Here is a 22,096-nt window from a genome sequence, read left to right as displayed (position 1 = left end):
TGTGGTGTCCTATTCAGTGTACTCAGTGCAGGGACTCAGGGCGAGTTAGGTGCCTCTGGTTGGTTTTGGCCTCTTACAAGATGAATTTGAAGATTTTTGTTTAAATAAGAACTTTTCTTATCAGTGAGAGACCATGTGCCTCAAGTCTGGAATTGCTGGAGGTCAGCGTTTGCACACTAGCAAGTAAAGCGCAATAGGTTTTTTTATACCTGTATGAGATGGAGCAGCAGGATATCGGATCTGGAGAGAATCAGATGGCCTGAAATGTTGTGTCTTGCACGTGATCCCGGATGAGGCAGAGCTCTGGCAGCTGCTTCTTGCACCCCGCTGTACCTCCATAAGGCAGTTCCCCCCTCTCTTTGGCAGAGACGCCCTCTGCGAGCGTTACAGCCTGCAAGGGGCTTGAGGAAGGGCACAAATTCTGTTCGGGGAGCTGCACGCTCCGAAAGCTGCCTCTGCAAACTGAGCTCCGTTCCCACCCAGCTCCTGCACACACACACACCGGGAGCTCGGGGTACCTTCTTGGGCCTCTCTCTGTCCCGCCGTCTCTTTGCGGTTTCTTTTTCTGTCCCATCACTTGTGTGATTTGGGTGAGCGATGAGGAGCTCTGACTTCGTAATGTGGAGAGGAACTGGGGTGTCTTGGGGAGTTCGTAAAATCAAACCCTGCTGGGAAAAGCAGAACTTCTCCTGTTTGTATTTGCTACTTATTTTAGGTTATTGGCAACAGTGTGTATTTAAACGATGCAGTTTGAAAAAGAGAAGTAAGACGGTAAATATTTTTGTCGTGGTTTAACCCCAGCGTGCAACTAAGCACCACCCAGCCGCCTGCTCACTCCCCCAGAGTGGGATGGGGGAGAGAATCAGAAGAGTAAAAGTGAGAAAACTTGTGAGTTGAGATGAAAAATGTTTAACAGATAAAGCAAAAGCCGCACGCGCAAGCAAAGCAAAACAAGGAATCCATTCACTGCTTCCCATCGGCAGGCAGGTGCTCAGCCATCCCCAGGAAAGCAGGGCTCCATCACACGTAACGGTGACTTGGGAGGACAAACGCCATCACTCCGAATGTCCCCCCTTCCTTCTTCTTCCCCCAGCTCTATATGCTGAGCATGATGTCTTATGGTATGGGATACCCCATTGGTCAGTTGGGGTCAGCTGTCCTGGCTGTGTCCCCTCCCAAAACCTTGTGCACCCTCAGCCTCCTCGCTGGTGGGGTGGGGTGAGGAGCAGAAAAGGCCTTGGCTCTGTGTAAGCCCTGCTCAGCGGGAACGAAAACATCCCTGTGTTATCAACACTGATTTCAGCACAAATCCAAAACACAGCCCCATACTAACTGCTGTGAAGAAAATTAACTCTATCCCAGTCAAAACCAGCACAATTTTCCATTGAAATGTCCTGCTTGTATCATGTTTGAAGTCAGAGGGGGATGTTTTTATCGGGCAGGCTGCCTTTGTTAGTGCCAGACCACAGGCCAGAAAGGACGGCTTTCTAGTAACAACCCGCAAACAAAGAGCAAACTGGTCTGTTCTGTCTGAGCAGAAAATGCTGCAACAAATGGGGAGAAATCTCAGATCATCTCCACCCTCAGCCTTTACGGTGATAGCACCTGGTTTTCAGTCTTTCAGCGGTGAGATGTCGCAGAAGCTCGGGGTCGGGTATTTCATCGCGGTCTGCGAGATGAGGACTCAACCTGTGCAGAGCGGGTGCCGCTGTGGAGCAAGTGTTTTCTTTGCGCTCCATCAACGGCACTCACGTAGCGTCTCTCGACTCCATTGTGGTGGGATAATGAGCCGCGGTCTGTTGGAGCTGCCTCGAGCAAGAGGTCATTTTGTTTTCCTGCTGCACGCATGATCCGTACGGTGACGCTTGCTCCTGCCATCTCCATTTAGTGTAGGGTAGGAAGCGTAAAAGCACCCGTGGAAGAAACACACAGGGGGGAAAGGCAGGTCCCATCATACCTGCTCATTCCCTGGGAGGGGAGAGAGGGGCGAAGCCCCTCGCCGCTTCACCTTGCCCCTCTCCCGGCAGGGGGGACGCCAACGCCCGCAAGAAGCATTTGATCCTCAAATCGTGCCAAGGAGCCGATCTCATCGAGGTGCTGCACTACCACGCCTGCGACTCCCAGTCGTCCCCTAGATCCGAATACGTCAAGTGCTTGTTGAACCTGCAGGTTCAGCACGTCAGCGCCAGGTTCGCCGTGTATCTCACAGGTGAGGACGGGCTCCGGATGCTGCCTTGTGCTGGTGCCCTCAACCCCCATGAGCAATGACTTAAATTGGCCTGGGAGGCGGTGGAGGAGGGACAAGAAACACCCCATTTGCTCCCATTTCTGCTAGAATCACGGGTAAGGTGTGAGTTGATTCATTGCCTTTTAGTGCACTGACTTGCAAAAATGAACAGATTTTTGGAGCTCTGGTAAATTCTGGCAATTTTTCGAGCCTGCGGATGGCTTTACGTCACACTCTAATTCTGGCCTTGCTGGGCTGAGGCTGTTTGTTTGCAAAGCAGCGCTGTTAATCTGCTCACATTTGCAAAACAGAATAACTGCAGTGGGATTGGGGGATATTTTCTGTAGGTTTCAGAACAACCTCGTTTGCGTGTTTGAATTACGGTGCCCCTCCTTCCTTTGCAGAAAAGCCCAGCGTCAGCAGGGAGGTCCTTGAAAGCAAAGGAATCCTCGTGGCCGACGTCAACACCTTCCTCAGGACGGTGCAGAAAGTGGCTGCCCCGTTTAGAAGAACCTACTGGTAAGGGGGGGAGGTCAGGATTGTCCCCTTCTCCCCCAAAAGTCCAGGGGCAGCTCCCGGGTTGTCTGCGGGGTGGCCGGCAGGGAGCTGGGGTCCAGCTGCTCCCACAGCCGAGCAGGGACCTTTCCCAGGGGCTGGCTGCAGGATCTGCTGCGGCTCTGCCAACGCTGAACGGCTGACGCCGAAGCCGGGAGGGCCTATGCTTGGCAGAGCCGTGCTCGGCACCGCCGGCAGTGGGGAAACACGGCGGCGCTTCCCTTGGGGAAGCTCCGCAAGAGGTCGGCGCTGCCCGGAGCGAGGAGAGGAGCAGAGCAATAACCTGTGCCACGTCTCTGTGTTGCAGGTGACAAAGCGAAGCCGCAGCACGGCTCCTTCCCAGGCCCTGCGGCGCCGGTTTGGGCATCCTGGTCCTCTGCGGGGTGGCCGTGACATCCCAGTGGGTTTCGGGTGCTGCCCACGGAGAGGTGGCGGTGGAAGGTTGGCTCTGGTTCTGTATATAGAAATTATTTAAAGATGACTAATGCAAATCCTCCCAGGGATTTACTCCCTGCCATCGAGTTGCCTATAGGACAGAGGCTCTTTTAACATTACACAGTTTTAAGTTATTGGAGTGTTTTCAAGTGATTAGTGCAGCTGACATTGGAAGACATAGGAAAATAAATTTAAAAAAAAAGCCGTTTACTTGAACGTTAGGAACGGTACGAGTCCACAGTAATAAATGCATTTTCCACACGGCTGTTGCTGTACATACTGTACACAAGACGCATGCGTTAGCCGCTGGGGTGGGTGTACATTTTAAATGGGTGTTAGCCACCATCGCCCGAGTGTCGGTGAACCTGCGGCAGTCCGCTCTACACTACGTTGCAAGTTGCCCGTGTTGCCTCTCAGTACCATTTCACCGCTGGGACTGGAGCGCATTCCAGCACGTGGAAGTCTTGTAAATAGCCAGGCAGGATACAGGAACAAAAAGCTTTTATTTATGGTAGCTCAAACACGCGCCGGGAAGAAAATGCCGCATTAAAGATCTTTGTAAGATACCCTACCTACGGATGTGAAGGACAGGGTTGTCCTCTTTTTTTATTTTAATAAAAGGAAGCCAGACATTATGTACAGGATGACCTTGTATAGAGTTTGATTAATAAAACCTAAAAACTTAAGTTTCACACACCACTGCTCTCTGGCGAGGGGTTTCCCGCTCAGCACCCAGCCTCTCCATCAGCAGAGGCAGGAGACAGCAGCTTTCCCAGCTCACACCTAGATCAGAAATCAGCTTTGTTCCGCATTACCCCCAACTTTGAAGCCCACGCAGGAAGGAAAGAGGGAGCAAGACTGCTTGGCTGAAGCAGTGGTGGGCTCACGGAGACTCAGGGCTGCAGGATGAGCTGTACCGAGGCAGAGGAGTAGCCGGGTGACAGCAGAGAGGGGTAACAGAAGCATTTAGGGGAAGGCGCTCACTTTCCACACGCATTGGGTCTGTCTTGCCTTTGAAAAGGCTCAGCTTGGTGATGTTGAGCACTGAAGCAGCTGAAGAGAGGAAGCACAAGGCAAGGAAGAACGTCCCCACCCACCGCTACGCGCCTCGCTCCCGCAATACGGGCACCAGGCTGCCAGCAGGCCCCGGTAGCTTAAAATGGAAAGGTGGTTCCTGGAACCGGCGGCCGGGAAGGGGAAGTGCCGAAAGCCCCTAAGCCCAGGGAGGGAGGAGGGAAAGGGGCAGCTGCAGCCAGGTTTAGCGCAGCATCGCTTTGTGAACGAGATGTGGTCAAAGACCCAGTTCCTCTTCAGCAGCAGCATGAGGCGCAGCTGCGGCTGAAGGGAAGGTTGAAGCCTTTACCAGCGACACTACCTGGGCAAGCACGGCAGCCGAGAGCAGGAGAAAGCCGTTCCAAGGCATTTTCTCATTTTTCCTAGTCTTTGGCATCGCTGTGTAAAACACGAGCCCTGCTCCTCACCATACACCTGCCACCCAACAGCAGGATTGCTTCAGGCTGCAAGATCCGAGCCAGGGGATGGTTAAGGCTCACTCCGAAGAGGAGCATCTCTTATTCAGAGAGATCAATGCCCTGTAGAGGAGCCACAAGAGCAAGAATTATTTACTACTGCTTCAAGCAGGTGCTATTTCTGGATGTAGGCGCCAGGGGGTGGCTGCAGGGAGCGAGCAGGCTTGCGCCTACCCACAGCTTTAGACACAGCGAGAGGCCTTGTGCTGCGGCATCTTCTCCCCTGCCAGAAGCAGCCCCGAGAGCAGCTGGAGCAGCAGGGGCTGGGAAGGCCAACCAAGGGAGTCTGAGCCTGTTTTACAGTAGGAGATGCGCTGCGCCACTCACGCTTCAACCCTGGCGGGCAGAGATCCAAGGGATCTCGGAAAGGAGATGCTGCTCGTACAACTGAAGTGAATCAGACCAGAGCACAGGACTGGTTTCCAGAATTTGGCTTTACTTCGCAGTACAGAAATCATTTGGAGCCTTCAGGAGACACGAGAAGCACAGGCTCTGTCATATCGATACCGCAGTGCCGTTTGGTCCATCCGAGAAGCCACCAGGGTACAGAAAATACTTCCACATCTTGCCTGCTCTGTAATTTGTTCTCTCAATTTTATTAAGATTAAAACACAAAGGAGCCTTAGGCACAGCTGTGTCCCAACCGATGTAAACAGTTTTAGAAGCTTAAGTGGAGGTTAAGTTCTGTGCCCAGAACTAAGCCAACATTTGCTGCTACAATAGATGTGGGCTTTGTCCATAATACAACTTGCCACAGAGTTAGATTGATGGGAAGAGACTCTAGGGATGCTGTCCACAATAATGGAGTGCTCAGTTTCTATTTTCCTTGATATCAGGTTTGAGTGACAACCGTCACATCTACTAGCTCACCAGAAGCACATAATTGTGAAGGATGTTTACAAATGATTAAAAATACAAGGTAAGACACAGCTGTCAATGAGTTATTTCAAATCTGCACCAACGACTACGTCTGCAAAAAAAAAAAAAATAAAGTTCAGTCTGCCTTTTGCTTACGAGGTTAGTCATTAAATCAGTCAGTAATTTGCCAGATTCTGGACAGCAGCCCTACTAGAATGAAATAATTAACACATGATATCCAAAAGGGGAACATTACCAGTGCAGTACTCTTCAATCTCTCAGAGATGGGATTACAAAAGCAGGCCTTACAATATTGAATTTCATACAGTGTTCATTAAGTTCCTTATATATTCATATTAGCCGATTTAAATTTCTCCTAATTAGAGATTCTCATTACTGCTGCTCCTCCTCCCCATAGATATCATTTTTCTTGCGTTTCATCTCTTCGAAGTCAAACTCTGATCCCATCATCCTCTTATAAATATCTTTGATGTCATCGCACGTCGTCTCAAAGTGAGTGGTGGCGTCATAAGTGCGAGAAATGAAGATCTGGAAAGAGAAGCAGCAGTTTAGCATCGAGCCTCTCTCCTCACCCCCTCAAACACGAGCTTGGCGCTTACTAACCTGGCTTTCGGTTCCCAAGTCGGTCGGTGCGAACAGGTCACTGATGCTAACGAACCTGGAAGGAGGAGAAAAAGAGGTTCAGAATGGTTTTAAAGCATCGCTGAGCATCAGTACGGGTGCAAGAACGGCTGAATTAAAGAGCATTGCTCTGCCCAGCACGTAAGCAGTCAAGGTGCAAAGGAAATTCAGAGTTTCAATGCCTCTTCACAGCCAAATGGCCTTCAGGTCCCCTCTGCCTTCAGGCCTCAGGCCTGAGCGCTCGCAGCAGAGAGCAGCGAGGCGAGAAGGGGGAGAGGGGGCTCGTGGAGGGCTTACTTCTGCTCAATGGGCTCCAAGAGGTCCAAGGCCGGCTTGATTTCCTTCTCTGGGTCCGCGGTTTCCACAGTAGTGCTGGCAATGGCGATGTACTTCCCCTGCGCCGCCACGTTGTGCGCAGAGGAGATCATGCAGACGTAGATATCTGGGGAAGCACATCACAGCGGCAGGTCGGTATGCGCCAGGCAAGCCAGCAGCCCGGGTCAGGCCCGCCTCATCCCAAAAGCCTCCTCTAACTTGCACGCTCGTGCACCTCTTCCTGCTCCCCTGACACTTCGTACCTCCTGTCTTGTTTAAGACCATGCTCGAATGAGTTCTGTCCTTGCCCTGCAGTCCTACGTGCTCTCAGACTCTTGGCTGAGGGGCCTGAGAAGCCCTGCGAGATCTCCAAAATTCAGTTTCCTGTGGCTACGACAGCTCCTGAAAGCCAGCGGGGTCCCCAGCAGCCAGCCCACCCCTCTGTTCAAGGGCGAGAACCCTTGTGCTCAGCCCTCGCCCTCCTCCCAGAGCACCCCCGTGCTCCTCACCCACTTCTCCCAGGTCGGGCCACTTCCTTCGGCGGGTTCCTCACACGGCTTTCTGACCACAGGCACCCCGGCTTCTCCCACCGCGGCTCTAAACTAAAGCACAGCCTCGCGGGGGCCTGAAGGATTTCTGGACAAGGACATGAAGTCTGCCACAGGAGCGGCAGTAAGCACATTTTCCTCTTTGATTCGCATCTCACCGGACCATCGGAGCACGTGTTTGGCGCGAGGCCGTTTAATGACCGCTCTGCCTCAACCCAAGCGCGACGAGACCTGCGCACGCCCTGGCAGTCCCCGCTCTCCACGCACCTGATTTTCGGTTGACCTGATTCTGTGGAATAATGATCTGGCACGAGTTGGCATCGTTTGTATTCTTGATCGGGTGGCTCAAGATGCAGATTACCCGAATCACTTGGCCGACCTTCGTTACGCGGTCCGAGACGTAGCTGGGGTCGCAGATGAGCTGTTTGCAGCGAGCAACCTACAGAAACAGACGGACCTTGAGTGACCACCGCGCGGAGGTGTGTACACAGACAGCCAGGGGCGAGGAACCGGCTGATTTTGAGGAAAACCAAGAGCGGTTTGAGGCAGCTGTTCCTACATCAGGTTCTTATTTCACTGCCAGCAGCACGCTTCAGCTTGGACAATCTAAATCTCAGTGCATTACTCTTAAAAGACCACAGAGAGCTGCGTGATCAATCACATCTTCCCCTTCATTCAGTACGCAGTTGAGCTCTAACCACTACAGAGTCCAGTCCTTCCAGTCTAGGGCCATAACTCGCTGCGGTCAAGGCTGAACCAAACAGATAAGAATTGACCAGTTCGCATTAGAATTTATTTTTACAGTAATAATTTAGTATTTGACCAATCTGAAGTCTCCAGGCAGCCTGCACTTGGGCACATCAGTCTATAGCATGGATTATCACCTCCGCTGCTAGCCAGGACACGTCATGCCCTACCCAGAAGGGACGCGTTACCCTACCAGCAAGTGCTGAACTGTCCTGCGAAGCTCCTGCTCCGGTTGGGAGCACATTTATAGCTTCCACGCAGCTCGCAGCACTGGGGCTAGTTTTATATTGCCAGGTTAAGAAGAAGCTGCAGAAAGGCTGCGTGCCAACTGTCTGAGCAGCTAATACTTAATGTCAAGGGCAGAGCTGGTTCCATACCCAGGTTAGACACGAGCAAGCAGCTCCTTTCTAGTTTAGTCAGCCCGATTTATTCGGAAGAGAACCTTGCCAGCCCACGGAGATTTCATTCCAAATCCTGGAGCAGGACTGCTGTACTGTACTCCTCACCATGAAAACATGAACATGTCTTAAGCGAGTTGGCACAGGACAAAACAGCATCGGCCAAGCAGTTTTGGTCCTAGGGCTTTGATGAGGATTTTTCTACTGCATTTGTTCAGATGGATGACCAACAGCCTCAAAATTGAGAGGGAAGATGTGGGGCGGGGAGTAAGGAAAGAATTGGAAGGTACCGTACCTCCCCTTCAGACTTCACACCAATCACTTTGCCATTTTCTATCACAATCTCTTCGATGGGCTTGTTCAGCATGTAGGTGCCTCCATATATAGCACTTAGCCTGCAAGAGTAAAGCCACTTCAGCACGTTCCACAAGCGTGCGTTTGGTTTTTAACAGCCCTTCCAGCCCCTTGTTTCTATTCCACTTGGACAAACCACACATTAGACTTAAACCTCTTTAAAATACACTGCTTAAACATCTAGGCAGCAGATGCTGCGTGCTGTTCTTTCTGCAAGGCATCAGCTGGTATTTGGAGCAAATTATAGGTGCAATTACATCCAGCTAGAAAGAATCTGCTTGGTGCAACCCAGAGAGTCCTACAGCGTAAGAGCTGCAGGCTACACCACGTAGGCAAATCCGACTTCTTGGACAGACTAATGCTGCGTACAGTATCTCTGAGCAAACCCAGAACTACCACCCTTAACAGGAACCGTGGTAAACAAGCACAGAAAGAAGCAATCTCACATGAAGGAATCGCTGCTTGGTGAAGACAGCGAGAGAACCATTAATGACCGCAGTATTTTTATGCGGCGTCACGTTCTGGAAGCCTGAGCGCTGACTCCACACATCTGATCCCCCACCAGGTACCACAGCGGGGTTGAGAAAACACTGGAATCCAAAACCAAGTTCTCACCTTGCAAATCCCTGGGGCAGCTCTCCAAGGCCATAGAGGGGATAAAGGTACGGGCTTTTACCGTATCTAGCCAGCGACTCACTGTAGAGCTTAATCCTGTTGATTGTTTCTTGGCAGGGTTGATCTAGATAGCTGGAGAGGGCAGTTACATGATTTGCAACGTTTCACAAACCAAGATTACAGCAGAATACACTCAGAGAGCAAAACATTAACGTCACGGGAAGTTTCCTTCCCCACCTTCCGGCTGCTCCTGGAAGGTATTTCCTTGGAAGTTCCCTTTTAGAGGCACTTAGTGTCACAGGGGGTGTTATTCAGGAAGGAGGTACTTCATTAACCCCAGGAACCCACAAACTTTCAATACCCCATCAGCAGAGGACCCAGTATTTTAAGATTCATGCAGCACTCAGGGACAGAAACACTTTGCAAGGCCTGTGCTGTAAGCGCCCAGCACCCCAGCCGATTTGGGGGAGCAACTGAACCCACACTTACTCGTCAGTCCTGTAGAGCGCGAGGGCGTGGCCCGTGAAGTCTATAACGTCTTGCCCCAGGTCAAACTTCTTATACACGTCGCGCATGGTGGTCTTCTTGGGATCAACGCCTTCGAAAGTTCGGGGGTCGTTCTCATCAAAGTTGGCAACGTACACTAGGAATTTCCTGAACCGGCGTTTCTCAAACAAGCCCATTAAGCCTAAAACCAAGATATTTTGTCAGAACTTACAGCTACTAAATGGCTTTTCCATTACCACAGAGTATCATAAGCGGGTAAGAACTGACAAGTGTTTCAAACATCACTCAGTAATGTGGAGTTTGGCCTTGAGTGCTAACCAAGGCTCTCCATTCGAGCAGGAGAGACAAACGTCTGCCAAGCTGGTCCTCACCAGCAACTGTCCTGGTGTACCAGACCCCAAGAGAGGGTACAGCCAACTTTTCTCAAGGCTTGGCTGGAGGCAGAGCTTCCACACTACTTCCAGCTGGGGGAAAAGCTTGGAGAGCAGTTTCCACTTGGCCCAGTGTAAAGCCCGACCTGAGCTTCCCTAAGCAGAGACCTGTGTTTGGTATCTACCAGACTCAGCATCATCAAAGTGTGGTGATCAAAGCTCCATCAGAGCAAGCAGTGCTGGGTTCTCCTGCAGCCTCGCCAAGGAACTAGCAAGTGCTGCCGGGGTCAACATTTCTAACACGAGATTGGACAAGGCACCATTTATGCGCTTTAATTTTCTACAAATTGGAGGAGCAAGACTGGACTTGCTGAAACACGAAGGCAGAGACAGCATCTCCTCCTTCTGCCAGTATGAGTCTCTTAATACGAGACAGCAATGTGGCCAAATGGAAGGAATGACCAATTACTTCACAGCAAACAGGAACATCTGCCATAAGGAAGGCTCCAACGCACAGACAAGCCACATATCAGGAGCCTTATTTGCAGGAGTCACTTTATCATGAGACTTTTCGGAGATGCTACTAAATACATCCCGCATCTGAAGCTAATGGACTGCCCTCTGCCAGCTCCTAATGTATTTCACTACGCTATTATGAATGATCAGTAGTTTTATCTGAAATTTAAGTAGACAACAATTAAGATTGAGCCAGGTGCCACATGTTGGAATTAGTCATTCCAATTTGCCTGATGACAAATGCAACAACATTTTTCACACACACGATTCCATCCAACAATATTAAATATTTATGGCAGAGCTGGGAGCATAAGCCCCAAATGTAACCTCTTGAGGAAGTAAAATACTGCCAAATTCTCACCAGATGAGCCACAGAACAGGCAGCTTGACCGGCTCCATCTGAAAGCTCCAAAAAAATGGTAACACAAGGCTCAGGAAGCCCAAGACTCCCTGAGGTGTTTGAAGTCAAGTGAGATGCAGAAGACTCCTATGCTAAGCACAGCTTGTTACTGAGATGGAGTCTACACACAGCACGACGTGAGGCGCATCAAGATTTCTTTTCTACACGAGCACAGAATATCCCGAGATGTGGGTGGCAGAGACCTGCCTTGCTTTTGTTTAGCCTCAGGAGGAAACAAAGCAAGGTGCAACTACTCACTGGATGCCAAAGCTTCTGCCTCAGTGGAAGGAACTTTGTAGATCTTTCCTCCCTTGTAGACGAAGCTTCCCTCGATCACCTTGAAGTCTAAGTAGCGAGTGACTTCTGTGTAGAGCAGCATCTTTACCAACTGACCTGGAAAGGAGGTTTGGCACAAGTCAACCAGCTGGTCTGTAGCCAGAAGCCAAGAGGAAGACAGTGCTTCTCACAAGGCAGGCAGTTCTTCCAACACAGCAAACCCTTCGACAGCAGCACCACCTTCAACCCACACAGCTCTTATGCCTTTGTGTAACAGACAGGGTGTGGCAGATACTCACTAGTGCAATTATTAGGCAGTTTTAAGGCTTTCTTACAGGCAATTAACAGCTTCCTCGTCACTCCTGCGGCTTCCATCAGTCCTCTGAGTAAAGGCCATCCTGCAGCATGTTTCCCCCTTACCTGTCCCCGCTGTCACATCCCCAGAGGGATGCTGTCCCTTAGAAATGCACCACAATGCCTATGCAAGCTGAAAGTAAGCTGAGACTAGAGTAACCAAACCTTGACTGGAATCTATCAAGTCTTCCACTGCACTAACCTTGAGCAAGACTGGCACTACACAATGCATCTATCCCCTCGTGCTTCAGGGACAAGAGATTCCAGTAGCAAGTGGTTGGTATTTGGCAAAATTAGTTGCCCCAAACTTGTTTGCATTGATAACCACTTCACCGATAGTGGATTTGGTCCAGAAGACCTGTCCCAGTACTGGAACACATAGATTAAAGAATGAGGATTTGTAGCATCAATAAGGGATGACAGAGTCTGCAAGCCATAAAATAGGAACAAAGGGGATTAACAGTCACCATGGAATCAACCGTTCCTTCCTAAGCCATGGAAGAATAACAATGCACAAATTCATGGCATTAACTCTGGCTAGAAATGCAAACACTTTAAGATAGGATCTTGGAAATTGGACCTTCAAACTTTCCAGACATGCCATTGCTGCACGCTCCAAGCTGGAGACATCTTCCGACTTTGAGAGGTCCACAGCCAAAACGAGTCACAGAGCAGAAGCTGTGGTGCTTCTGGCACAAGCGCCTGCAGATCAGCTCAAGTGAGCTTTCTGCAGCTCTTTGATTAATGCTTCAACAAGTTCACGAAGAGCTAGCTGAAGGGCTATTTATTCGATTACAGCACTGAACACTAACCCAGGCTAAGCTTACAAGGCAGATTTGGGAGCTCGGTATTGCTTACCGTTAGCCATAAGGAATTTTGGAATTAGGTCCACGTTCCAGTCTCTTCCTCGCCCCATAGATTCTGGTGGAGTTCCTGGTAGATTAAACCTTTTGTAGAGCTTCGGGGAGAAAACAGAACTTATTATAGCAGAGGAAGTATCTACGGGTATAATTTCTCCCACACATCTACACACTTTCCACGCCCACATCTCCCCAGCTGAACATAAGCTCTTCACAGCAAGCTTCTGGCCAGCATTTGAGCTCGAATTTGACTTTTGATGCAATACACAAAGCACATCCAGTAAGTTCTTACAATAAGAATCAGGCAGCATTATTCTGCTCATCCAGTCTTCCTTCCTCCAAGGCTTAAAGCTTGGGAATTTATGACCTGCTGAACCGAAATACTGTTTAACATAGCTAAAGGTAATCTGATCAAAATGCCTACTTCAGGAGAGGGCAGGCTCCTCCATGTACTTAGATCAGATTCTTCAAAATAAATATTTAACCCAATTAAGCAGCAAGGAGAGCAGTGATTTCCTGACATCTGATTAATCAGCCACACCAACAGCTTTAGGGGTACACAATCACAGGGTGCAAGCAGTTACCAAATGAGATGGCGCCTATCTAGCTGGAAGTGCTCGCAGACCAAGCACCAAGTGTAACGTCAAGGCACAGAGCGCACACAGCATGTGTTAGGCCAACATCTGCCGGCAAGCGCAGCAGTAACAATTTAGCCGAAGAGTTTTAACATCTAGCTGTCGGGCATTATACCTCGCTCAAGTGCTGCGTGCTTGCATCTCGGCTGGGAACTACAGAAAACAAGTGCTATCTGCCAAGTATAAACATACACACTGGTTTCTCCCCCAGTAGTATTTGGTGTGGAAGTGCCATAAAACATTCGTATTCAAAGGAAACCCTTAAGAGTAATTACTTCGAATCCACCCCTAGAATAGCTCGAAATAAAGCCCCCTTTATGTGCCTGGGGAGGACACAATAGGCGGGTGTCAGCCTCCTACTTACATCCTCCAGGGGTGTAATGGATGCGCTTTCCCCTCCATAGTAAGAGTTACGATCCATGTGAAGGACTTTCTTTCCATTCACTGACATGATCCCGGAGAGGATGCATTCCTACGGAGAGAGGAAACAAAGGATGCAAGGGACATGTTAGCTGCATTTGAGTCTCCTTCCATTTTTCCTAACGATGCTCTCTCAAAAGAGCATGTTCAGACAGCCTGTTGCATGCCTAGATTTGAAGGTACCTGCACAGTCCTTTGAAAACAAACACAGCAGTTGCCTCACTCCAGAATTAAGACATGCATGTGAAAGACTTCTATTTGAGACAGATTAACCCCTTACTAGGTTTGCTGTCTGCTCAGGACAAGCCAACCAAGATGTTTTAACTACACAACCACCACCTACCAGGGCTCACCTGGGGATATTTCTGGGAAGTTCATGCATTTGGGCTAGATTAGGAAAATCTATACTCCTAAACCACCAGCTATCAAATTAAGGATATTCACAGAGAGGCAGCACCCTCATTTACGGGTGACACCGGGAACATAAAACCTTGCCTTAAAGGACTCCAGGTAGTCTCCTCAAAACCTCAGTCTCCGGTATCTGCCACACTGGGACACACAAGAGAGTCAGCAGCTACTCTTAGAGGATAGAGGTAGCATAAAGAATAAATTAAGCCATTTGGGAGCTTTATCATCTCAGTAGACACTTTGCTATCCTTGCTATGTACCCACTGAGATTAAAAACACCGAGATTACTTTGAGCAGCAGATCAGCTGCTATGTCTGAACGCAAAACCAAGAGGCTGAGACTAATCGCAGAGGGACACAAGTTATAGCCTGCAGAGCAAGCTAAGGACTTGCACAGCTAAATCCCCATTAAGACACAACTTTGCAGCTAACCCCGGTCACCGGCTCTGGCATTCACAAGCCAAAGAGCTTAACAAAAACTTGCATGCTTAGGACTGCTCATCGTGGAGGTTTTACTGATCTTTCCCGCTCTGCCTCAACTCTCTCCAAAGGCAGAATTACATCTGCAATTGAGTTCTTGTTCACCGTCAACATTATCTGATTTGTAGGTACTGGCCACATCTCACGTTATCTTTCATTCGGCCTGTAAAACCCCACATCCAGCTGCTGAGAGATGCCACCGGTGCACATCTGCACACTCAGGAGCAGAGGAGCTGTTCATTCAAGAGAACCAGCAGTTTGGCCCTCCTGGCAGAGATCCGCGTCTCCATGAGATCCTTTGTGTTTACTCCACACGCATCTCGCCCCGTGGAGTGCTCAGGACTCTCCTCATGTGTCACTTCACCCCTGCTGCGGCATGCAGGAGGCTTATTTCAAACTATGTTATGGCAATGCTGGCCAATGCCAGTACCGGTTAGCGCACCACAGTTATAATGCAAAAGGTCTGCCACCGTATATTGTTTACATGACTTGCAAATCCTAACTCCGGTAAATCCTCGGTGTAAAGGAAGCTTTTAAAATCGTCTTCAATTTCACCAGCCAAAGACCAACTCACGGTAAAGGCAGCGTTCAGGAGGGGTTATTTTGTTCTGAAGCGTCTCAACATCTATAGGTGCATGGATGGTTGGCAGGGATCGCTGGCGTGAGGACTTGCTGTTGTTGTGCTTCCAGGTGGCATCGGGCAAGTCTTCTCTGCCGGGAGAGCACGGCACTGCTAGCCAGCCCGTTACCCACCAGCATGACACGATAATTCAGCCAAGGCCCCGAAGAGCAAAGCTAGAGCTACCTGCCTGCTGCACGGCAAGAATGGGCCACTCGAGTTTAATCCCTGAAGTTGTGGGTGATTCCAAACACGGTGCCCACAAGGCTTCATGGTCACCACACAAGATCCTGGACAGAGTTAGCCGCAGTACTTCCCACAAAACCTCTCCATGATCCATCGGCTGCTCCTTCCAGCACCATACCATCCTCCACAGACTCCAGATCCCTCATGTCCTACAAGGTCCCTCCTTTTTTTCCAGACAGGCTGAAGGAAGCAGACACCCTTACAGCAGACATGGCTACACCAAACCCTGTGTTAAGACACTACTCAAGAGCAGCATGAGCCCTACAAGGGTGAGGAACTGCACGAGTGAAGGTACAGGTGGCTTTTATAGTGTCAGTTCAAATGTTAATGATTTACCACAGGCAACGTGGGACTATCACACCAAGTGCATCACCACTAGCCAGCACGATCTCCTCAGTTAAACCAAATTTCACAGAGCTCTGCGTGAGGGCTCTTGTTTGACTCTTTGCTCTGTGGTTTTATACCCCCCGTAACATCTTCCAAAACCCTGGCTCACCAGCTCTACCAGATGGTGGTACAGGACTGCCAACGTCCACGCTGGAGCTGAGCCACAAGGAAGCCAACCAGGATTTCAAAACAAAATAAGTATCAACTGGAGGAATGAAGTTACAGTAAGAACTGCAGAAGCTATATTCTTCAGTCCAGATTTCAGCTGATTTCCTTCCTCCATTTAAGAAAACGTCAAAGCATTTCTTGGTCTATCTTCTCAGAATAGCTCACCCATCACTTCCCAGGGAGCTTGTATCCTTTCAACAGGTTGCCTGCCCAAATTGCCAGCATCCCCCTAGAGTGAATTTGGGTGCCAGCGGAAGATATAAGAGGTCTTAAGTGCCTTCTCAATCTTATTTCATAGCCATTAAACACCGATATGGGGATAGAGGTGGAGGTATTACGATACTATTTTATCTAAGGCTCATTTAACAGGTTTGTTATATCACTCAGGCTCCTGCAGAGCCCTGAAGCATTGAAATCCCGCACAGGCCTTTCACCGTCGCTTCCCTTCGCAGCCGATGAGGCAATGGCACGGTCATAAAACACACGAGACGCACAATAGATTTATCCTCCCAGCTCAGCAATTCCTTTCGACGGCTGCGCTGGCTGACCGCTGGCTATACCCATCCACGGGTGCGCTAGTCTGCGTCTAGGAACCGCTTGATATGTCACTGTGTTGTTTGGGTCAGGGAGCGAGGAAAACAAACAGCCTGTACCGATAAGGGAAGGGCTAGAAACAGTTTAGACTGCAAATAAAAAAGGGGAAGCATCAGAGTTCAAATCTGTGGCTTTCTGGCCGTATTATAAACGTCAGCCCTGTGCAAACAGGTAAAACTGAGCTGACAGCAGAAAGGGCACCAAGACACAGCAGGGAAAGCTCCAGATATCCAGCCGGGGTCGAACAAAATCTTCGGGCAAATTACAGTCACGCTGTGCTACTATAATCCGCTGCTTCAGCCAGTTCAGGTTACAATGGACTCCCGGCTCCCGAGAGCTCGCATTGCGTTGCCGAATGAATGACGGAGCAAGTCTTACAGCGATCGATGTCTGCAGCACCGCTGGGCCGCTTCAAATGGCAGGAGAGCACAGAACCAGAGAGCAATGTGCATCAGAAACATAGAGACAGCACATTCAATACAAATCCATGAAAAAAAACAGGACTAAGGGGTAACTCGGAGGCACTGGTGTCTCCATGCTTGCTTAAGACCATCAGCTCTTGCCTCACTTGCACAAACTGGTCACGAATAGACCTTCCGCACGCAGAAGCCTTCAGGAATCAAGGGAAGCAAGTAGGTTTACATGGATTTTCTCCAAGTAGGGCGGCAGACCTATGGAAGGCTTAGACAGACCGATGGAAACTTGAGCCAGGATTGGTCCATCTAACAGCGCCGAGGGGAGGATTCTGCGCAAAACATTTAGCAAAATCCCTTCACCTTGGAGAACGGGTTCTGGCACAGCAAGAGCTCTTTCTTAGAAAGACAGGGCTGTGCCGTGGTGAGCAAGAAATTACACACAGCTCGTTACCATCGCCCAGGCTATTCCACCTCTAACATACGCTGGCTACGTCTACCGTGCCGGACTCCAGCAAGCAAGACTCAAAGCTCTGCTTAACCATACAAACTGCAAAAGCAATTACTCACTGCACTTGAGCAATCCCCTCAGCTACCAGGGGATGATGCAAGGGACAGTGACACTCCACTTGGTCCTCGCGGTCACTTTCATGTTCTTTATTTAGGCTCTTTAAGCAATGAGGCCTGGGCCTGTATGATTAAATATATCTTGAACCAAAAAGTTGGGCTACTCTGCTCCTACAGAAAGTGAATCTATCTTTGCGATGGATTTGTATAGCTTTAACGCGGTGAGGCAGTTGGCAGGTAAGAAGCTTAGTTCAACACACTGGTACCTGCAACGAGTGGAAACCCAGCAGGAACATGGTGTTCATCCACTGGGGCTAAACAGGATAGTTTAATTACGCCCAACATTCACGTCAAATAACCCAAGTCGTCTGGAGCACAGAAAGCAGATAACGAACGCGTGTCAGAAGGCACAACATCCCACTCCCGAACGTCCCAGTGAGCGAGTACCGAGACCACAGAGGTGTAAATGAAGGTGAACTGAAAAGACAAGTCTGAAAATAAAAACACTAGGTGTTCTCCAGCCTGCCGATTACCGCACCAGATTAAAAACGGGTTTGTGCAGTAGGTCTGGAGAAAGATGCTGCCTAATCTGCAATGCACGACGCACCTAGCAAGCCTAAGCCAAGGACCTTAAAGCTGTTAAGACTTGAGCAACTTGGAGAAGCCATTCCCACCAGCACCTCCAGGATGCAGCAGCCGGAAGACCTACCAGCTCTCATGCTAGGGCAGCCAGACCCATTAGCGCTTTGCCAACACCTGCCCTGTAGTTAGCACACAGGGCCTGACACTTCACCACCGCTCAATGCACGGAGGGATCGGGAGGAACCGCAGCGCTCTCGTCTGAGCACCGTGAAGTTAATTATATCTCGTGTAAGTTTGAGGCTGTCATATCAGCAGTAATTCAGGATTAAAGATGCTCTGGAATTATTTTTCCCCATACTGCTAAGACATATCTTTACAAGCTTGGCACTGCAATAGGGTCTCCCATTTGCATACATAAGGGGAAAAGTTAAAATATTTTAGTGCCAGTAATCACAGTCCTAAAGCTGCCTGAGCTCCTCATTACTGGCTGAAGAAGAGATTAGCACCTGAAATATTCACGTTCCGCTTTCAGCTCAATCAAAAGTGGTATCTGTACAAGTGCTCTTGTGTGCTGACATAGCGGTGGCCCTGCAGACCCAACCAGAATGACCACTGCGACGGACGTATTTCTGGCTCTTTTACAAATTGGCTCTGACAATTTATTTTTTCTCTTTAAACCAACAACGAACTTTGACTTTGAAAAGAGAAAGAAAAAACCCTCCAGATCAGCAGCCGCTCGCTGCCTCTCCCAGATGGTCTGGATTACAGCTATTTTACGGCCCTTGTCCCAGTGTCCATCACTAGGACTTGTACAAGTCAACCGGTAACTCTCACGGGACAAGACGTAAGATGGGCAGAGCCCAACAGATAGCCTGGCAGAGGGGTGCAGCGCTCAGGTATCTAGCAAACAGGACCCCCAGTTAACCTCCTTTTCTTCAGGCAGCATCAAGATTGGTACTTGAGGTGCAAGTCAGGCTTTTCAGCAGAGGAGACACAAACTCACTCAGCTACAAGAGTTCTGCAAGGGCCAGCTTTAAGGAAAGGGTGGTTGAAAACATCAGCTGAAGTTTCATGACAGTTCAAGGCTCTTGGAAAAGGAAAGAAACAACAGAACGTGTTTATGCAGAGCATTTTCCAGTTCCTTTTCCTCAGGAAGCCTGACTCTGCCAGCACTGGTACCAGACCAAAGTCGGAGGAGCAACCTTCATGCTTCCAGTTTGATGCCTCATCTGACTGCTGGAAGTCCTGTAGCCCAGCCTGCACCAGGCTCTGCTCCGACATTACTTGCCGGCCAAAGTGGTTGAGCCAACACGGTGCATTTTAGGATCGGGAACATCCTGGCTGCACCAGGACCTCTGGTTTCCATTCACCTGCTTTTCCGCATGAGCTGCTCAAGTTGAGATGAAGTCCATCCTGTTCTAATTGGTATTTCAGAGGTAAAGCCTGCACATCAGAAGCAAAATAAGTGTTCCTGCACGCTCTCAGGCTCTGGAGTTTGGTCCGCACACCTTAAAATACGGCCGTAATTTATTCCTTTTAACTCAACTGCTGATCATTAGCATTAGCTTGTCTTAAAAGTGATTTCACAAGAGGCCTTTTGTCAAATTTACATTGGCATTTGTCAGTTTGAGATTAAGCACGGCGCTTACCAACTTGATACCACAGCTCACTCTAAAGCATAAATTAACATTTTAATGGAGCTCAGATCTATTGAAGGCCCCTTCACTAGAAGCTCATTATATTTCAACCCCCCCAAAAGTCTATTTCTCTGCTTTCGTGAGCCAGAGACAGGTTTTAGGACAGACTGCAGCTTTCCCTATCAAAGCTTTTGCCTCATAAGTCATTCCTGCTACCTCAAAGGAAGAGCCTTTAGAGAAAGGAATGAAAGCAACCAGGAAAGTTGGGTTTACCCTACGGCAGCAGCTGGGAAGACGCTCCCACACTTTGCACATTTTCTTTGTGCCACATCCTGGTTTTGTTACCATTATTCCCATACTCGAAACAGGGGGATGAGAAACCAGATCTGCTTTAAGCGGCCATGCCCCGGTCCTGTGTCAGCAGACGCGATGCCTTCGCCGCTGTGGCAGCCCCTGTCAATCACAGCACCAAAGCCACAGTAGGAAGCGCATGTATTTCTATTTACAATTACCATCAACAGGGGAAGTGGGGGAAATCCCTCACGGTCAACCCCAAAGATATCTCTTTGTCTAGCCACCTCTCCCCGTTAACAGGGGGAAACAAAAGCAGGAAAGGCTATTTAACAGCAAGGAAAACCTCCTCTCCACCATATTGGATTTTCTTCCCCCCTTCTTCAAACAATGCCTTTTATTTGTAACCTGCAATGCACCCTTCAGCCCGTACTAAACCCGCAGCGGATCAGCCAGTGGTGGTGGCCCCAGGCATCTCCCCGGTTTGAAGAAAGAAATCCCCACCAGCAAACCTCACGGGCAGCGGCATTGCCATTTTTTCTTTTTTTTTTTTTTTTTTTTCCCCCTCAGCAGGCAGCCTGCAGCACGGGCTGCATCCTCCACAATAGGACAAAGCCCCACCATGGCTCATTCCCCTCCCTCCCGCCGCACCCCCAAGTGCCATCAGCTGTCAGCTTTCCTCAGGGATGACCGAGAGGAAGCGACAATGCAGAAGAGGATTTTTTTTTTTTTTTTTTTGAAGGGGGGGGAAAATCAGACAAATTTGACAGGCGTGCAGGGCTCGCCCGCCTCCCCATCCCCCTCCTGCTGCAGTCAGGGCTGGATGGAGAGCCGAAGGCTGCAAAGGCGGAGCGGGGAAAGAGAAAGGGAGGGGGGGATAACCAGGTCTGCCTCCACCCTAAGCCGGGCTCGGCTCTAGGGAGGGCATGGCTCGATGGACCTGCAGCCACCTCGGTTTGGGGGGGGTGTGAAGGGAAAAATAAAATAATAATTAAAAAAAAAAATTAAAATCAGGCAATAAATCCCCGTTAGCGTTTTATTGTCCGTCGTCCCCCGCCCTCCCTCCGCTAAACAACTGCATTTCCTGGGGCCTCCCGCAGGCAGCGACGCGGACCGGGGGCCTCCCGGGAGCCTGGGCCCGGCCCCACGGGGCGGTGGGGGGAAGCCACGCTGCCGGGGATGAGGACATCCAAACATGGGTGGGGGTCTCTTATAATCATATAAATAACAAAACCCAGCCCGGGGGGGGTCTAGTTAGGAATGGGGGAAAAGGACCCAGGTGGCCGAGCGGGCGGTGGGGAAGGGATTCAAGCCGGGGTGGGGGTTAGTGATGGGGGTGCTCTGATAATTAGATGAGAGATGGGGGAAAGGAGCCAGGTGTCCCGGGGGGGGGCGACAACCAGAACCAGGCACCCCAGAGTAATATTTAGGGGGGGAAAGCAGGAACCCAAGCACCCCAGCCGGGGCTGGGGGTGGCTACGGTGGTAAGGTGACAGATGTAGGACCACAAGGTCCGAGCGGGATGTGGGGGGATGATATCAGGTGAGAGATTGGGGAAGGGACCCCGGCATCCAGGGGACCAGGCGGGAACCAGCACTCGGGTACCTGAGGCGGGGGAGGGGGGGCCGCAGACCCCAGGCGCCCCAGCCCGGGGCTAGGACGGGGGGATAATCAGGTGATAGATGGGCAAAACGACACCGGGGGGAGCGGGGATCAGCACCCGTGTGAGCGATGGGGAAGGGGGCCGGAGGCAGGCAGGACCCAAGCGCCGGGGTGGGGAGGGGGGGGGGTGGCGGGGCCCGGCAGGGCGGCGGCCGCCCGCGGCAGGCCCGAGGCCCAGGCGGGCGGGCGGGCGGCGGCTCCTCCTCACCGTGAGGCCGGTGCCCAGCACGATCACGTCGTACTCCTCATTCATGGTGGTGCGGGGGAGGGAAGAACGGGATGCGGGGGGGCGTCTCTCGGGTCTCTCTCCGCCGGCCGGGGCTGAGGCGAGCCGGGCGCTGCGGGGCCGCGGGAGCGGGAGAAAATGGAGCCGCCGCCGCCGCCGTGAAGAGACCGCGCCGGGAGGGGGCGGAGCCGCACCGCCCCCGCCCCGCCCGCGCGCCTGCCACTCACCGCCCCGCACCGCTCGCCATTGGCTCGC

General features: G+C 50.6%; 3 protein-coding genes across 8 annotated transcripts in view; 2 read left to right on the top strand and 1 right to left on the bottom strand.

Moving 5' to 3' along the window:
* Positions 1 to 3,861, top strand: part of TASOR2 (transcription activation suppressor family member 2) — a 44,731-nt gene extending 40,870 nt beyond the window's left edge. For 5 of the 6 annotated variants that reach the window (XM_075142117.1, XM_075142088.1, XM_075142107.1 and 2 more), the window contains 3 exons: positions 2,028 to 2,209; positions 2,632 to 2,746; positions 3,090 to 3,861. In XM_075142117.1, coding sequence (XP_074998218.1) covers positions 2,028 to 2,209; positions 2,632 to 2,746; positions 3,090 to 3,093 — 301 coding nt within the window. In that variant the 3' untranslated portion in view covers positions 3,094 to 3,861. Of the gene's footprint in view, positions 1 to 2,027; positions 2,210 to 2,631; positions 2,751 to 3,089 lie in introns of those variants that run through there. The other variant, XM_075142098.1, reaches the window with a different exon arrangement.
* FBH1 (F-box DNA helicase 1) overlaps positions 1 to 22,096 on the top strand; it is a 120,497-nt gene that overhangs the window by 40,757 nt on the left and 57,644 nt on the right. The gene's annotated exons all lie outside the window — the stretch shown is intronic.
* Positions 5,163 to 22,053, bottom strand: GDI2 (GDP dissociation inhibitor 2). The gene is made up of 11 exons (XM_075142189.1): positions 21,824 to 22,053; positions 13,507 to 13,614; positions 12,506 to 12,605; positions 11,276 to 11,410; positions 9,713 to 9,911; positions 9,224 to 9,355; positions 8,550 to 8,649; positions 7,377 to 7,548; positions 6,544 to 6,688; positions 6,229 to 6,283; positions 5,163 to 6,153 (listed from the first exon to the last, which is right to left on the bottom strand). The coding sequence occupies exons 1-11, from the start codon at positions 21,866 to 21,868 to the stop codon at positions 5,998 to 6,000; spliced, it is 1,347 nt and encodes a 448-aa protein (XP_074998290.1). The 5' UTR covers positions 21,869 to 22,053; the 3' UTR covers positions 5,163 to 5,997.

This window comes from Calonectris borealis, chromosome 1, assembly GCF_964195595.1.
Source record: "Calonectris borealis chromosome 1, bCalBor7.hap1.2, whole genome shotgun sequence".
NCBI lineage: Eukaryota > Metazoa > Chordata > Aves > Procellariiformes > Procellariidae > Calonectris > Calonectris borealis.
This window is presented reverse-complemented; position numbering and strand designations above follow the sequence as displayed.

Bases quoted from the DNA above. Each gene is read 5' to 3' on its own strand.
- GDI2 (XM_075142189.1), bottom strand. From the start codon at position 21,868: ATGAATGAGGAGTACGACGTGATCGTGCTGGGCACCGGCCTCACG. The intron at 13,615-21,823 runs GTGAGGAGGAGC...CTCTCTCCGTAG, and splicing joins TGCTGGGCACCGGCCTCACG to GAATGCATCCTCTCCGGGAT. The intron at 6,689-7,376 runs GTGCGTGGAGAG...GTGCTTCCCCAG, and splicing joins TCAGGTCAACCGAAAATCAG to ATATCTACGTCTGCATGATC.